The sequence below is a fragment of the Monodelphis domestica genome, chromosome 1 (genome assembly GCF_027887165.1).
Source record: "Monodelphis domestica isolate mMonDom1 chromosome 1, mMonDom1.pri, whole genome shotgun sequence".
In the NCBI taxonomy this organism is placed as follows: domain Eukaryota; kingdom Metazoa; phylum Chordata; class Mammalia; order Didelphimorphia; family Didelphidae; genus Monodelphis; species Monodelphis domestica.
Window position 1 is genome coordinate 472,421,934 of NC_077227.1, and position 17,245 is coordinate 472,439,178.

At 43.8% G+C, this 17,245-nt stretch overlaps 1 protein-coding gene across 2 annotated transcripts in view; it reads right to left on the reverse strand.

Moving 5' to 3' along the window:
* DIPK1B (divergent protein kinase domain 1B) overlaps positions 1 to 16,881 on the reverse strand; it is a 40,913-nt gene extending 24,032 nt beyond the window's left edge. Inside the window, exons 1-2 of one of the 2 annotated variants that reach the window (XM_056812682.1) lie at positions 16,135 to 16,881; positions 8,875 to 8,895 (exon numbers count right to left, since the gene is read on the reverse strand). In XM_056812682.1, coding sequence (XP_056668660.1) covers positions 8,875 to 8,895; positions 16,135 to 16,197 — 84 coding nt within the window. In that variant the 5' untranslated portion in view covers positions 16,198 to 16,881. Of the gene's footprint in view, positions 1 to 8,760; positions 8,896 to 16,134 lie in introns of both variants that reach the window. The other variant, XM_001366160.4, reaches the window with a different exon arrangement.
* Positions 16,882 to 17,245: the final 364 nt, after the last annotated feature.

Genomic DNA, 17,245 nt, shown 5'->3' on the forward strand with positions numbered 1-17,245 from the left:
CTTGGAACCAATGCTTAGTGTTAACTCTAAGGCATGGTTTATTTTGAGAGAGAGAAAGAAAGGGGGGAGGTATAGGATAGCCAAATCTATAAACTCATAAATTTTTAAAAAGGCAATTAAGAATTGGTTCAGTTGGTTGGAACTATATATGTCTGAGACCAAAATTATGGGGTTTATCCTAGTGTAGACAACTTTCTTTTCCTGATTCAAAGCCATAGCTTGAACCTAACCATGATCAACCATTCTACAAGTGCAGGCTGCCAATCATAAAGGGAAGTGGGGGGCATCTAGTTAGCACAGTAGATAGAGAGCCAGGCCTGGAGACAGGAGGTCCTGGGTTCAAATCTGACCTCACATATTTTTTAGTTGTGTGACCCTGGATCAGTCACTTAACCTTGTTTCCATAGCCCTTGCCACTTTTCTGTCTTAGAAGGTATAGGCTAGGGAGGGTTGGGGGAAGAGATCATAAGGGGAATTGGAGGAGAGAGTAGAGATGGCTTAGTGCAGTTCAACCCCATTACTAAATTATTTGCCCTAATGATGGTGGATTAAGTACCATCATAATTAGACATTTTTAGAGGCATTTTAGAGACAAAATGGCACTAAATCAGGTCATTGAAGGAGGTAATGGCTAGAAATATTTTAAAACATTTCAGGCTTTCTGGAATACTTAGAGACAGATGTATGGGTTGGGAATATCTAGAGGATATTTGAGTCCTAGCGCAGCCTTTTTTGAGTAGTTTCTGATCTAAAAGTCTTAGGTGATCCAAGGTTGCAAAGGTAATAAATGGTGGAATCAAGATTCAAATTCAGGTTCTGTGATTCCATATTCAACACTCTTTACAAAACTGACTCATGGGATAAATAGCTATATTCAATCATAGTAACAATAATACCTAACATTTACATAGCATTTTAAGGTTTGCAAAGCACATTATAATTATATATATATATATATATACATATATATAACCTCATTATTATCTCAATAATGTTTAGATCAGAAAATATGGAATAACCCCTAGGAACATCCTTCCCTGCTATCACTCAGTGTTCCCTTCTCCAAGCTAGACAAAAAGAAAGAAACTTTTAACAGTAATTAAATCAAGACCTAGAAAACAATTAGCACCCCTTCCCAAGCTCTGAATGGCATCTCACAGCTATCTGGTTTCTCTTCCAGTGGGAGTCTGCTGGCAAAGGAAAGACTCCTGATCTTTGATTTCTCCCATGCTCAGCTTCACCCTTCCCTTCCCCCCACCTCCTTGGTCTGTGTTGTGACTCTTAGACACACAGAAGGAAGGACTGAATTGGGATGAGGGAAGAAGAAAACCCAACTGTGTTCTTTTCTCCCATTGAATGAAAATCGTTTATTGTTTGAAGCATGCATTAGGTGAATTCCTGAATGGACATCAGCAGTTGCTATGACGGCATGTTTCTGGAACTGAAATGTCCTGTTTAAAGCACCAAAACTTAAGGAAAGAGAAAAGGAAGAAATGTCAGAAGAGAGAAAGAGGGAGACAAGCCTTCTGCTGCTTCAATAAAGGAGAAGGTGGCAGTGAGGTGGCACAGTGCACAGAATGCCAGGCCAGGGTCAGGAAGACCTAATTTCAAATCTAGACTTGGACACTTAGTAGCTGTGTGACCCTGGGCAAATCACTTTGCCCTGTTGGCCTCAGTTTCCTCATCAATAAAATGATCTGGAAAAGGAAATGGCAAACCACTTCAGTATCTTTGCCAAGAAAACCCCAAATGAGGTCATGAAGAGTCAACTGAATAATAAAAGCCCAGGGACTGGACCTCAATTTCAGAGCTAGGTGTTGGCTAGATTTACAGGGCCAGACAAGGAAACAACTCTAAGCCCTTGGAATCGATCCACCCAAGTCTCACAGGAAAACAAGTCATTGCTAAATTCAACTATCTAGAAGCAGGGAGCAGATCTGGTCTTTATTTATTCTAGGAGATCCAAAGAAAATAATCATTCAGGTGGCTACTAATAGCAACTGCCAACAAACCACTATACCATTTTGCCTTTAGTCACAAATCAAGTTGCATGAAAACTTAGTCATTACATCAATGCCTCCAAAATTCAATCAGTATCTTTTTCCCCTGCCTGTCACTCCCTCTTAGTGAAACCAGTTCTTGGCACACATCAATACTTCAATTGTTCTAGGCTTCATGGAATCACAGGTGTAGATAGTCTCTACTATACAGATCACAGCTCTTCAGTGACCAAAGAAGAATATAAGTCTTCAGAAGTTGCTAGAATTATATGGACAGCATATTGGCACTTGAGAGTGGCACGTTAGCTCAAGTCTGGCCCCAATGGAGCCAGTGGGGCCAAACAGACACTGCCAAGTTGGATCTAGAACTACATCAAAGGAGACTCCTCACTAATCTCTGACTCCCTAAATGACCCCTGGGCAAAGGGAAACTAAATTGACTTGATGTTTTCCTCCCAGTGCTATGAATTCCCTCTGTGTTTACGGAAACCATGATTCATAAATGCAGTTCTCTGGCACTGAAATGGAACAGGCAGGAAACCTTCTCTTCCAAGGCTTCATCTATGCCAGCCAACATGCATCCAATATAGTCTAGCCAGGGATTAAGAAAATGAGTGTACACCCCTTTAGCTGCCATAGAAGAAGAGCCCTATTCCTTTGGTATGCATGGCCCAGACACCCATAGGAGAGAAGAAAAGGGCTCTCACCTTTAATACTGATTTCATTTTCAAGAGGAATCAACTGAAACCAGAAGATGATGTTTACACAAGTACTTCTTGTGTAACATATCCTCCTTAAAAACAGGAACCATTTTGATTTCTGTCTTTGTATCTTTAGTATTTAGCACAGACTGGCACATAGTAGTGCTTAATAAATATTTGTTTACAGATTGATTAATTCAGTGACCAGAAGACCATCCACCAAATGCCCTCAAATGCAGATGAGCTTAGTGGCCATGTACACACACAATCTAGCTAGGGCCACCTTCCTTTCCTCAAGAAGGAATTCAGGACTGCACCTAGGCAAAACTATGAAGAAGTCTACCCCATTGCCTCAGATGTTCGAGGGCTTCCACCAATCCCTATCAAAATCTGCCCTTAGAAAAGGACCTGATAAACTCATATTCCAAAATGCCAACAAATCTGTGACCTCATGGGTGTGAGCACCCATTCACTGGTACAGGTTGAAATTCATTTGAATAGGCATTCATTAAACACCTATCACATGTGATGAGTACAAAGATAAAGGCAAGATACTCTGGTACCTAACCTTGAGGAGTTTATATTCTAATAGGAAAACTATACAGATGCATGAATACAAAACATATTCAAAGCAAATAGGGCCCTTAACAGCTTAGCAGAAGAGATTAGGAAACCCATTACATAGTTTCTTTGTACCACCAGTCAGGTTCATTCTCATGTCCTTGGTTTGCTCCTTGGTCATGAGGCAAAGATAGACTTGATTATTTATGGAGTGCTCAGGCCCTGAGAATCTCTATATCAAGGGTTTTTAGCCCTTTTGGGGACTGTCATGGAGCCCATTTGACAGACTATTAAAATCTAGTGTCTGAGGCAGGATTTAAATCAAGGGCTTCCTGGTGTCAGGTCCAGTGCTCTGGCTACCTCACTTTCTAGCTGAAGGAGAAAATTTTGAGGGATTTTTAAAGCATCTCAATCACTTATATCTTGCATTGTGGACAGAGACTCCTTGGTGGGTGCTTTGGCAACGTTCTCTTCCTGTTCCCTTTGCTCTCTTCCTCCTTCCCTTCTTTCCCTTCACTCAGCACCTATTCAGCTTACACTACCCATTCTATAGTGTGAATTTTAAAACTATTCCACCCTACTCAGACCATACTTTAGAAGATTTGATTTAGCTATTTCCTGATTGTAACAATGGAGACACTTGATCAGGAATGTCTTGGGAACTTTACATTACTCCACCCTACTTAAACCTTACTTTAGGGGAAGATAAAGTTGTAATCTCCTGATTGAACAATGAAGGTACTTAGTTCTCACCTTATAGTGAAACTAGAACTTTAAACTAAGTCTATTTTTAGTATCTTATTACAAAAAGATGTTAAGTACCTATAAAGGTTAAATTAATCACAAAAAGGTCAAGTAACTAACAAAAGGTGAACTTAACAAAGAAGTGTGAAGTAGCTCAAAAGATATAATCAAAGAAGATGAGAACTAAAAGTATGGGCAGTCCTGGAGAAAGCCTTTGTTGTGATTGGTAGATGTGAAAATTTAGAGGAGGAGCCACAAGGGTGAAAAGGTCTATATGAGCAGCCTGGAGTCAGTTCATGTGTGGAACTCAGCCTGGAGGAGCTCCCTCAGACAGCTTCCTTGAGACAGTCTCATGGTGACTTGGGTAAGACTGACTTCTTTTCCCTTGGGCTTAGAAAGGCCCCTTTGGCCAAGGCCTTTAACTCCTGCCTGGCTCATCTTGAGCTGGAGCAGTTTAATTTAACTCTTTCCTCTCTCTCTCTCTCTTCTCCTTAATTCCTTCTCTCTATATTAATCAAAATCACCATAATTTCTAGCTAACTTGGGCATTTTATTATTTGGGATTTCCCCTGGCAACCAATTAAATAGATTTTAAGTCACAACGCTAAAATTATCCTTACAATAGCCAACCATACACTCTCCTGATGGGAAATCTGTCCTGCTAGACCTAAGGCAGAATAATTAAGAATACCTAATTCTATCATCTTGACCATTCATTCACCTCCCATGGTCTATTTTGTATACAGAAAAACAAAGATTAGCATTCCCTTTAGAGCACACATTCTGGAAGCCAGTTGGGACAGACCTGAGGCAAGTATCTACCAAGAGCATCACTGTACATCAAGCTGCATCCTCAGCTTTTAATTTTTTTGGTAAAACCCTTACCTTCTGACTTAGAATTGATATTGAGAATAGGTTCCAAGACAGAAGAGTGCTAGTCAATTGGGATTAAGTGACTTGCTAAGTGTCACAGAGTTAAGAAGTATCTGAGGTCACATTTGAACCCTGGACCTCCTGTCTCCAGACCTGGCTCTCTATCCACTGAGCTATCTCATTGCTCCTAAGAGCTTATATTCCAACAAGGGAAACAACATATATATATATATATATACATGCATATATATACATATTTATGTTATCTAAATACACATACATGTATTTAGGAATACCAAGGAAGAAAGTGGTAATTGAGTTGGGTTTTGAAAGAAGCCAGGGATTATTAGCATTTAGTAATAATTAAATCTGTCTTCTGGCTTTCCTGGCTTCCTTTAAATCTATACTAAAATTCCACAGAAAGTCTTTTCCAATCTCCTCTTAATTTAGTTCTTTTCCTCTCTTGATCAATTCCTATTTTTCCTGTTTATAGTTTATTTGTACTAAGTTGTTTACATATTGTCTCCTCTATTAGATTGAGGGCAGTGACTGTCTTTTGTATTTCTTTGTATCCTCAGCACTTAGCTCACTGCCTAGTACACAGTAAGCATTTAATAAATGTTTATCACCGGCAAATTAAATGGAAAAAGCTTTGCACTAATTTTCTTACTCTTTCCCCTTAATCAACCCCTCTTTGTATTTAAACAGCTCATGGGCTTGCCCAGCTGAGACAGAGAACTCCATTTGACAGCCAGATTTTCTCAAATCTGCTCAGCCTCCTTCCCTCTCTCCTATCTCCCTGTCTTCCTCCCTCCCTCCTCCCCCCTTCTCTAATTCTGGTGTCCCTGATCTAACTCGGGTTCTCATAAGGTTACATCCAAGAGGCAGAGGGTAACTATGGGATTCCTGTGGTCAAGTCTTCACCTTCAACTTTGTGACCTTCATCAAAGAAGCTGCATTTTAGTGTTTGGGGACACCTGCATAGCATCCCCAAACACACAGATCCCTTTACCCATGCTCCAACACCCCATGGTACTCAGAGTGGCTTTTCTCATCACATTATGTCCCCCACAGAGAGTTCTATGGTGCTTATGGCTGCTGAAAGCAGGCAGAAGAGGGAAGGGGGTTGGAGAAGCAGCAGAAAACACTCAGCTTGTGCCTAATGCATCACATTACTGCCCAGTCTTCTTTATGCTTACCACACCATGTGAAATCCCTGATTTTCCACTAATTACAGCAATGGGGTGAATGCTAAGTAGCTTTGCCCTTAGCAGGTAGGAAGTCTGCAGTGCTCAGAGAGGGGGGATGGAAAGAGCTGGTTAGCATCTGGGTTGGGAGATTTTTTTAAAATGCTCTCTGTAATTATGTCTATTAATAAACACCAAGAAAACTTGCAGTAAGCATGTGCCTCAGCCTAGCACTGCTCTGTGTTCCTTTGCTGGACCCTGGCAAGCACTGACATCAGATGACCTTGTTCCAGCCCCAAGCCCAACCCCCTCAGTGCCTGAGCCCCGGAGCTGCCCATTTCAATCTCTTAGGCCACAAATTTTCCACCCCACCTCCAGGTCCCTCACTTTTCCAAGTCTAGGCAAGACTTGAGGGAGATTCTGACTATCAACTAGAGCTTCCTCTGAGCCAGGGCAATGGCAAGCCGACCTTAGATTTCTCCACTTCCTTATGAGGGTGAAAGAGGGACAGGGATGGCTATGCTAGACTAAGTTTCTTTAATTAAATGGCAAAAGATGATTTTATCAAGAGACTGAAGCTTGGGGAACATTCTTTATACTGCAGTTTCCATTAACATCCAGCAAGAGGCAGGTAAGTATAGCAAAGGATAGAGCACTGGGTCTGGAATCTGAAAGACTGGAGTTCAAATGTGACCCCAGACATCTACTGACTGTGTGATCTTGGTCAAATCACTTGACTTCTGTTTACCTTAGTTGACTCAGGTATAAGTTGGAAATACTACTTCATAGGGCAGTCATGAGCATCAAATTATGGTGCATAGTTGGCATTTCAGTCATGTCCGACTCCTTGTGATGCCATTTTGGGGTTTTCTTGGCAAAGGTACTAGAGTAGTTTGTCATTTCCTCTTCCTCCATTTTATAGATGAAAAACTGAGGCCAACAGTTAAATGACTGGCCCAGGGTCACACAGCTAGTAAGTATCTGAGCCCAGTTTTGAACTCATGAAGATGAATCTTCCTGATTCCAAAGTCAGTACTCAATCCACTGTGCCACAGGCACCATACAAATATTTATTCCCTCTCTCAGGGGTTAGCCTGGCCCACTCTAGGGAGGAGAAAGGTAGCTGAAAAGCTTCTGTTTCAGGACACAGAGTCTATGATGTGAGACTGGAGCAGACTAGGGACAACATGAGGGTATTGGGGCTTCATAGCAAAAACAAGCAGAATCCCTGACTATCTAGCCTCAAGAGGACCTCAAAACTCTTTGAATCTAAGACATATATGAACAGGTTCATCCCTGAACAATGGCTCTTAGGTGCCCCCAAAGACAGAAAAGGACCAGCCTGTGGCAAATTGGTGCCCCAGAGGTTTTAGCAAGATGCTTTCCTAAGTGAATATTGTGGACTGCTGTGGGGAGCAGCTTTTTATTGGGATTTAATTAGTAATTGCATCCTTTTTAATCTCATCATAAGTAAAGTTGTTTTTATTGTATTTTGTGGTCCACAATCACCTTATTGCTTTCAAACTCCAAGCTGGAGTCACTGGCTTGGCTGGAGGAGTACTGAGATGGTTACTTAACCCCAAAGTGCCCCAGGCAATCCACCAAGAGGATCAACTGTGGCAAGTTGCTGATCTGCTTTAGTAAAGAAGGTTGCCTCTCTGGGAGACTCCTAAACCAATGAAATCATTGGTCTGGGAAGAACAAACCAACCAACCCTTTATGATCATGTAGCCCATATGGATGTCATATTCAATTCCATTGCAAAATCCAAGTATGTTCTATCTACAGAGGATCCATTTTGGATACATCCATGCTGTTTTTGTACAATTCTCTGCTTCCCTTTTAAGTATTCAGAAACTGTCTTTTTAATGATATATGCTAGAAATTTGCCAGAAATTAAAATTAAGTCCACTGGCCTGGAGTTTGAAGGATCCAGTGTCTCTGTCTCTTTGTATCTCTATCTCTTCCTCTCTTTCTTTTCCTCTCCAACTCATTCCTTCCCTTGGTCCTGTTCCACCAGATCTGAAGTGTTTAGCTTCCAAATCTACCTTGAGTCAGTCCTGATAGCATCCAGTTTCTTCCTGTTCCTCTCTCTCCTCACACACTGTTCACTGATTCAGCCACTTCTCCAGTCAAGAAAGATAAGGTGCTTTCATTGTTTGAGGTCTTGAAAACAGGAATCTAGAAGTACCTGGAAAAAGCCCCTTTGACCAACCTTCTCATTTCTCAAGTGATAAAATCAATGTCTGGAGTTCCATTTAACCTTTGCGTGCAAAAGATCACATGGCTAGATTATGACAATGGATCCTGTCCCATGCATAGGTGGTAAAGTGAATAGAGTGCCTGGCCTGGAGTAAGGAGGATCTGAGTTCAAATCCAGCCTCAGACAATTAGTTGTATGACCCTGGGCAAGTCATTTTAACCTTGTCTGTCTCCTTTTCCTCACTTGGAAAATAAACCAGAGAAGGAAATTTCAAACCATTCTAATACAAGACTGAACAAAACCATGGTCAAAGATCATCTGTCCTCCCAGGGAGGGCAGCTGCCTATAGATCAGATGAAATTATATTTAGAACACAAGTGAAATGGATTCAAAAATTGTTTAACACAGCTCCATCCTCTTTTTCCTTGTTGCCTATCACACACAGGAAGCTCAGGAGAATTGTAAAGGTAGGGTGGAAAAGCAGCACTTACAATGATCATTTGACAGACATGCCCTCGGCAGAGTTCTGAGTATGAAGAGTAATGCATGTACACCACCCAGCTTCCCACAAAGATGCCCAGCCATGCCAGGAAGAGGTATTTCACCTTGATGCCAGGAAGACGATTCTGTAAAAAGAAAAAAAAATGACTGTTTGTACATACAAGACTACAGTCAACTCTTTATTATATAGCTGTGGATTTTTCATGACTTATTTAGAATCAGAGCCAAGTTCTCCCTAGCAAACTCCCAGATAGCTACTACCCCTGCCCATAAGGGAAATATCTGTAATGTGCTGGACTTTTCCTATTCAAGAAATTTTTGGTTTGGGGAAAAAGGGGATTGGCTTGTCTTTGATAGAAATTAAAAAGAAGGACCTTCAGAATTAGCTTGTCATTTGGAATCTGCTTTAGGCCCTCCCTGCTGCAGTAACTAGGGCAAACTGAGTTTCCCAGCAATCTCTTCTCTGTGTAAAGGTAGTGGGTATCCACTTACTAGATCCCTCCTCCCATTCTGATACATGAGACCTGGGGGAATTATATCATGACCAACTGGAAGCTCATTGCAAGTCCCCACATGCAAATCACTGCATACCATTGTGGGCCAGCCTTATCCCAGAAACTGTGCCCTGGACTGATGCCTGCCAACGGGAGAATCTAATTACACAGAGGGCTTGTCAAATGAAAAAGCCTCAGACTTTCTTGGACTGAAATACTTGAGTCCCAAAGAAAAACCACCTCTGTTCTCCCAGCAGCACCTGGCCAAAGTATCATGTTCTGATGATGCCTGAGGCCGGGGCTTCCCCCCAGAGGGCTAGGGAACACCAGCTCTTTGACCTACCACTGGGCCCTATCTGCTCTTCTGATAAACCCAGAGCTTGATTTCCTTGCCAATCACAGGCCTGATCTCTAAAGCCTAAGGATGCCTAAATGACAGGAGCAGATAGAAGAAATTCCACCTTCTACCGTAAGGTTCCCCAAATGACATTTTGGGGAAGGCAGTACAACTTGATGGCCAGCCTGGAGTGGCCTGAAACCTTGGTTCTGGTTTCAGTTCCCCTCATTAGAGCCTGCAGCCAAAATTATCTTCTCTCTCTTGTGCACCTGCCAGAGGTAGAATGAGTCAGTTGGGAGAGAGGCAAGAAATCTGACTTCAAGCCCTATGTGACCTTGGACAAGTCTCTTAACCTTTCCCGTGTCTATCTTATGGGAAAACTGAATCATTGCCTCCTCCTCCCCTTTTTCTTGGGGGTGCTGAGTCATCTCTGCCAAAGGTTGAAATTCAACATCTGTGGGGATGTAGGAGATTGTAGATACAGGATGTGTGTGTGTGCGCGTGTGCGCGTGCGTGCCAGGAGCTCTAAGAAAAAGGTGCTAGGTAAATCCCTAGCAGTATTATTTTCAGTTTCAGGGAGGATGTTAGCAGTCAAACCCACCCACCCCCTCAGCATCATCAAAGATGTGTGTAGGTAATAGAAGAAGAGTGTGCTTCCAATAGGCAAAGGCAAAGTGTGTCCTCTACGGAACAGCCTTGTTTTGAAGATTCTCAAAATGCCACTAGGATTCAACGCCCAGAGCTTATTATTATCAACAACCCCACCATCTTCATGAGCACTAATTCCTGTTTCCACATGATCCTGTCCTCTGGAAAAACAGAAAAGCAAGAAATACAGAGGCTTTGGGGTTTAGTGATCCTTTTGGTTTTGTTTGTTTGTTTGTTTTTTAGATGAATTACAATCTGACTTCCAGTTGGCTAAAAGCAATGAGCTTGGGGGAGCTAGGTAGAACGGGTGGAAGAGCACCAGGCCTGAAGTCAAGAGAACCTGGGTTCAAATCTGGCTTCAGACATTTCCTAGCTGTGTGACCCTGGGCAAATCATTTAACCCCAATTGCCTAGCTCTTACTGATTTTCTGTCTTAGAATTCATACTATCAGGTAAGGGTTTTTAAAAACATTAATAAAAATCAAAACAATGAGCTAATAGTGTGGAGCAAGGAACTAAGTGCCTGAAGTTTCACAGTTTTTAAGAACCTTTAATATTACTTATATTTATGCTTTCTCTCCAGTAGCATATTGTTAAATGTTTAACAACTGGATCTCCAGCGTGGGGAAGTAAACACCACATACTTTTAAGATTAATCTACATTAGGAAAAATTTCTCCATCACTTTCTTAAGTCTAAGCAATCAACAAAACAATAAATCATGCCCCAGTTTGTAGCATTTGCCTATTTCCACAGTGCAAATGCTCACACTGAGGATGGGGGAGAATCAGCCCCCTCTCCCAGGTGCCTCCTGCACACCAATGCATCTATCCTTTCTCACTCTGTAATGGATGGAATTTTCTGTTAAGGATCAAGTCCCTTTGGTTACATCAGAAATTTCCATATCCCCAAGTAGATGTTTCTTCTTTGAGTGCCTTCCCTCTGAGAAATGTATACAATTTATCTAGTATGCATCTTATGTGCACATAGTTGTTTGGTGTGCTGACTTTCCCATTAGACTCTGAGAGCAGGAGCTGTTTTTGCTTTCCTTTGCATTCTCAGCAAAGGGCCCAGCAAACAGTAGGCACTGAATAAATGCTCATTGACTTAATTTTTCTGAAAGTCCTGGCATTTTAGGTGAAAGTAGAAAAGACACCTTTACAGAGAAGAGAAGACAAAGATTTTCTTGGCTCTACTACTAACCTCCCACAGGATTTTGGAGATGCCATATGGGCTTCAGTTTCCCTGGCTATTAGATGAGGGAATTGGATTCAATTAACTAACTCGTATAAGTTGTTGTCCATTGTTGGTCAGTGTCTCTTTGGGCAAAATCTTGTGCCAAATGAATCCCAGGAATTATCAGTGGGAAACTGGGGAAGAGTCTTAAATCAGAATTTTATAAGGAGAAAGGATTCTTTTTATTTCTTCTATTTTCAGTGGCACTTTCTAATGTCAGAATCCAAAAGAAATGTGCCTCTATGCAAGTGACATCTTGACAATCCTGGGTAAAAAAGGACCTGCATCTTTATGTCTGAGCACAATGTCAAGGAGGAGATTGAAACCAAAGCACATGGGCAGAGCTTTTAAGGGACTAGGACAGTCCTCATCTTTATACCCCATGCTCTCTAAAAACCAATCCAGTATTGTACATTTGCTGGCACTAGGTGATGCCTATTAAACAAATGAATGAGATTCGGGAGGTTTAGGAAACTGATCAAGGAGAGAGGAGCTGAGCGAACATCCCTGTGGTTACTGTAAACAATGCCAGAAGAGAACATGATATGAAGCAAGAATTGTAAGGGGTGGCTAATGATCCAGAAGACAGAAAAGCCAGCCATTTGATTATGGGACCGGCTTTCTTCCAAAGAAAGTGGAAAAACCCCAATGCTGCTGAGATTCAAAGCTGGGCAGACTGAGACCAGGAGGAAATCCCATGCTGGGTCAAGATTCACGTGAGTTAAATCTGCACCCCTTCTCCTGGGCAGGCCAGAGAGAGGTCTGGAATTCAGGCCCTGGCAGTGGTCAGAGCCCCAAAGGAAATGGGGGGGGGGATTTAGCATTCATGGATTGTAGTTTCTTCAAAGGCACATCTGGGTGTTCCTGAGGGTTCATGCTTGTGCTCTATTGTGGAGTGACTTAGCACTAGGTAAGTGTTCAGTTTGCAGCCAGCTGTAAGGGAGCACTTGTAACTTGTAAGAGATGGGGGTAGGGGAGCATGGCTGTTTTTTTTCAGACCATCAAATTGCATTTCCTGGCAGCTGGTCTCTTCTCTATCTCTTACCACAGCTCTCTTCCACCTGTCAGGCTAGGCTCAGACTTGTCTGCCTTCTCAGGTTTGAAATGTAGAGGCAGGACTTGAACATGGGAAGGGGTGAGAGGGTGGAGGGCTTCCCAGTCTGTAGCACATGTATTTTCCTTATCTGCTTGTTTTTCCTGATGGACAAGAAGCTCTTGCATCCCTAAGGTCTCCCTGACAGCTTGCCCTAAGTCCTGCATTACCGAGGCAGAGGCTGAGTTAATTAGGCTTAGCCTGGGATAATCAGTCTGCCAAACCCTTCCTCCTCCCTCAGTCCTAATATCACTGAGGTGACACTAGCCTGGGAACACAATCCTGTTGCCTCACACAGGGAGTCCAGAAAGCCAGTGTCCAAAGTGGCGGAAAATTATAAGGTTTTAACTCCTTCAAGGTCCTTGTTTCAGGCTACCAATTCCAGCAGAATCATATCCAGTATACATACAGCTTCCGTTCCTGTGAACAAGATGAGCAGGTAAGTCCTTTCTCTTAGTCCTCTAACCTATGCAAACCTGCAGCCTCATCTATTGGGGTGAGACTAGAGGTGGAAATACCAAAGAGAAAATGAAGCACACTAGCACACATGCCAAGAGAGTTCCCTTCCACACCATTCAGGCTACACAGTTGGCAGCTCAGATGCTGATAGAAAAATAAAAAAAGAATCAGAAATGGGCGATTAAAATCACCCCACTGGCTCTCAGGGCCCAGAAGCTGTTAGACTCTTCAATTACCTAAGTGAGTATCCTGGTGCCTTTACAGCCCTGGACATAGTGTGAGGCTTTCAATGCCCATCGGCATCAGTGCCCTTTTCAGAGAGAAGTTTTGACTATCCTTGGAGCTGGACAAGATTTTGGCTGCTGTGGTTAAAAATGTGTGAGGTATTCTGCATTTTCAGGCTTTTCCCATGTTCTTTCTTTCTTTCTACCTGCTCCACAGCCAGAATGGTGGTAGCTGTTCTTTACACATACCAATTCATCTTTCTACTCAGTGCCTTCGCATTGTCTGTGCCCAGGCCTGGCTCTCTCTCTTCATATCTAACTCTTAGAATCCCCAGCTTTTTCCAAGACTCTAAGTCTCCCCTAAACAGGGGAAGCAGTGGGAATGTATATGCCAGGAAGGCCTGCCTCTTCCTGGTCAGAAGAGGTAGGTCTTCTCCCTTAGTACTCAAAGCTATGCAAATTATGCATTCCTGCAGTGGATACCCTCTACAGCAGGCTTTCCAGGTGTCCCCAGTTATCTTCCCCTCTAAAGGGAACTTACACAGACTTTCTATGTAAGTTGTATATACCCATTTGTGTCCATGCCACCTTCCCCATTAGAATGTGAGCTCCTTGAGAGCAAGGGATGTTTTTCAACTTTTTCTTCATATCCCCAGGGCTTTGTACAATGCCTGACATGTTGTAGGTGCTTAATAAATTCTTGTTGGTATATTAACCCAGCATAGATATAAACATGATAGTTTTCCAAAGGAAAACCTTCAAAGACAGCAAGATATAGAATGAAACATTTGTTTTGCACATGACCAATATGAAACTTCGTTTTGCTTGACTGCATTATTTATTACGAGCTTTTGATTTTCTGTTCTTTCAAATTGGGGGATGGCAGGAGGGATAGGGAAGGAAGGGATAAGGAAGGAAGGTCTCCTCTCAAAAAAAAGTGGAAAGAAAAGAGAAGGAAGGCCACAAAGGGATCACTGATAAAGCAAGGCAGCTTTGAAAGTTACATACTGAATTTATTATATACTTGAAAGAAAGGTAATCTCTACATAATAAAGATTTACAATTTCATGTATAAATCTGCCTCTCCTGCTTCTCTACTACAGTGTATATGAGAATGCACATTTTATTTGATGTTAGCTGCTGAGAACAAAAATATAGAAAAATGGATAGGGGGAAAGCCTTCAGACATATCTACTCCCTCCCCAGATTTGAATCATAAAAGAGGGCCCCTGGGCCCCACTATACCTCTGCCCTTTTCTCTTTCCTAAACAGAAGGAGAAGCAGTAGGCATGTGTATGCCAGGAAGGCCTGTCTGTTACTGGCCAGAATCATTCCTCCATGGTTTTGCCCCTAACGGGTTAAGACCAAGTTAGAAAATCAAAATGATCTTTATATTTACTGCTGCTGCTGCTACTACTACTAATAATAATAATAATTTATCATTTACTTATTTTTAATATTTAAAAAAATTTTGAGCTCCAAATTCTCTCCCTTCAACCCCTCCCCCACTCATTGAAAAGGGAAGCAATATGATATCAATCATAATATGAGAAATCATTCAAAATATATTAGATTGATCTTAATCACTCAACTAACCTATAAACAATCTCTCTCCCCCAACCCTGCTTAGCTGGGCTGATTTCTGACTAGTTATCTCAAGGACTCAGTGAATAAAAAATTAGACAATTTCAAAACCTTTTTGTGGGAAGGCACTAAATATTAGAGCATGTTTGCTCTCTTTCTGTGCTTTCTGTATATTTAAAGCACCAGATCCCTGTAACACACAATTCACCCCTCTGTCAAACTTAGGGTAAGTAGGAGACACTTCTTCAATTTCTGTGCTCTACACATCTCACAATTATTTTCTCAAATCATTTCCTTTCTCTTCCTTCTCACCTATCAACACAGACTTGACCTCAGCCTTTAGGAATAAAAATAATCTAATGGCAGAAATTATTTTTCTGTTCCCTCCTCTCTCCCTGTCCCCCCCCCCCCCAGAACCTATTCTTTCAATGCCACTTACAAGCTAATCCGGAGGGAAAGGAAGAGCTAAAGCTTAGAGTTGTGCAATGCCTGTACTAAGGGTCTAGGTTTCTGCCTGGATGAAATGTAACACAGATTCCCTTTCTAAAAACAAAGCAGATTAGAAGGCATGAAAGCAAGTGTGCTAGAGGCAAGAAGCACCTCTCCAAAACCTAGAGAATTCTAGGCTGCCAATGAATAATTGTGCCCTTTACCCAGCCTAGGAAGGGTGTCTGACCTGGCAGAGGGCAGCATTTCCATTTTGGCCTGAGGTATCTTTCCCATCAGCTGTTTGGGTCCAGAATCTAGCTCCTAGGTAGGGGACAGCAGAAAACCGTATGTGATGGCCTGCCCTCCTCACTTCTTGGCCTGAGGAAGAATCACGGTTGGGGTGGGGCTGGGCGGACTGACAAGGCTACACAGCTTGGAAAAAAGCAGGGGGTACAAAGACTTAGCCATGGATGGGGGATGGGGAGTGGAGCAGAAGGGAATGTGGAATGTACCTTCCTTATTTTCCCTTCCTGGAAGGAATAGGAACAAACAACTTTGGCGTACCCAATCTCCCGGGTGATACCAACTTGGGAGAGGGGAGTGGGTGGATTGGGAAGGTGGAGAACTAAGGAAATCCTATGGTTGATTGATGACTTTCCTTTTGCACAGAGTACACGCCATAGAATGGCCCCAGCAAAAATTGAAAGTAGCCCATCTGACGGTCCCTTCCTAGCGGTGGCGACCTTTCTCTCTTTGCCCAGCACCGCCCCCGCCCTCCATACTTGGGAACCGGCCAACTACCCTGTCACCCCCCCCTCCCAAACTTCTGGCCATCAGTGTGCCCCTCTTGCCTTGCCTTACCTGCAAGCCTTTGGTCAATGGGCAGAAAAGAACCAGGTGTACCAGACGCCGCAACCTCCTCATCCTGGCCGGGACCCGGGCTCAGAGCCCGACGGCGGAGGCAGGGGAAAGGCAATAAAGGGGTACGGAGTCCCCGGGAGCTGCCCACAGCTGGCCTGGGAGACTCCGCGCGGCCCTGGGCACGGAAGAGAGTGGGATTCGGTGCACCTCGTCTCTCTTCCTGTTACCCGTCTGCTATCTTTCTGGGTACCCCTCGCCCCGGGGAGCCCCTCGAAGGACGAGAGCCTTCAGCCCCGGTTGGAACTGACAGCCCCCAGCCACCGGCGCCCCTGCTCCCTCTCCATCCCGGCAGCCCGCCGGGGCCGCAGCGGGCACTGAGCAGTAGCTGGACGAGACAAGAGCCAGCGCCGCCTCGCAGCCCACAACCCGGCGCGGCGTCCCCAGCTCCCCCCGGCTGCTGCAGTGCTGCTCTCTTGTTAGCGGCTCAGCCCCGCCGGCCTGGCCCAGCCACGCCAGCCCCCTCCCCGCCTCCGCATCCGAGCCGTTCAGCCTGCCCGCTGGCCCCTAGACCGGGCGCACGCCGCCGGCTCGGGCCGCGAGAAGCGGGGAGGGGGAGGTTGCAGTAGCAGCTGATGCTTGCTACTGCTCCTGCTGCCGCTGCTGCCGCCGGTGCTGCTGCTGCTACTGCAGCGGGATGGATGCTCCGACTCCCCAGAGCTTTCCAGCCACTGCCGGAGCCGGCGTAGCGCTCCAGTTAAAGGGGAGGGCGTTTGGCAGTCGAGACTTTTTGACTGCCGATGGAAAGAGGATGGTGAGGTTACGATGGTGGAAGCTGTCTGGTGGGAGTAGGGGGTGGGGTGAGGTAGAGGGGTGGGAGAAGGATTGAGGATTTAGTTATCTGCTTCTAAACCAGGCCTTATTCTTCCTTGGGTGCCTTAGCTAATGAGGCCTCCACCGTTATCCCTACAACTTTTGATTTTGTTGGTTGTCCTCAGAAGATCAATCAGCCCTGACCTTCTCATAGGACATTTACGACTCGTGAAAGGCATAGGGCAGAAGCCAGTCTCCTTCCTACCCAGTTTGAGGATGGGTTTAACAGAGGAGTTGCAAG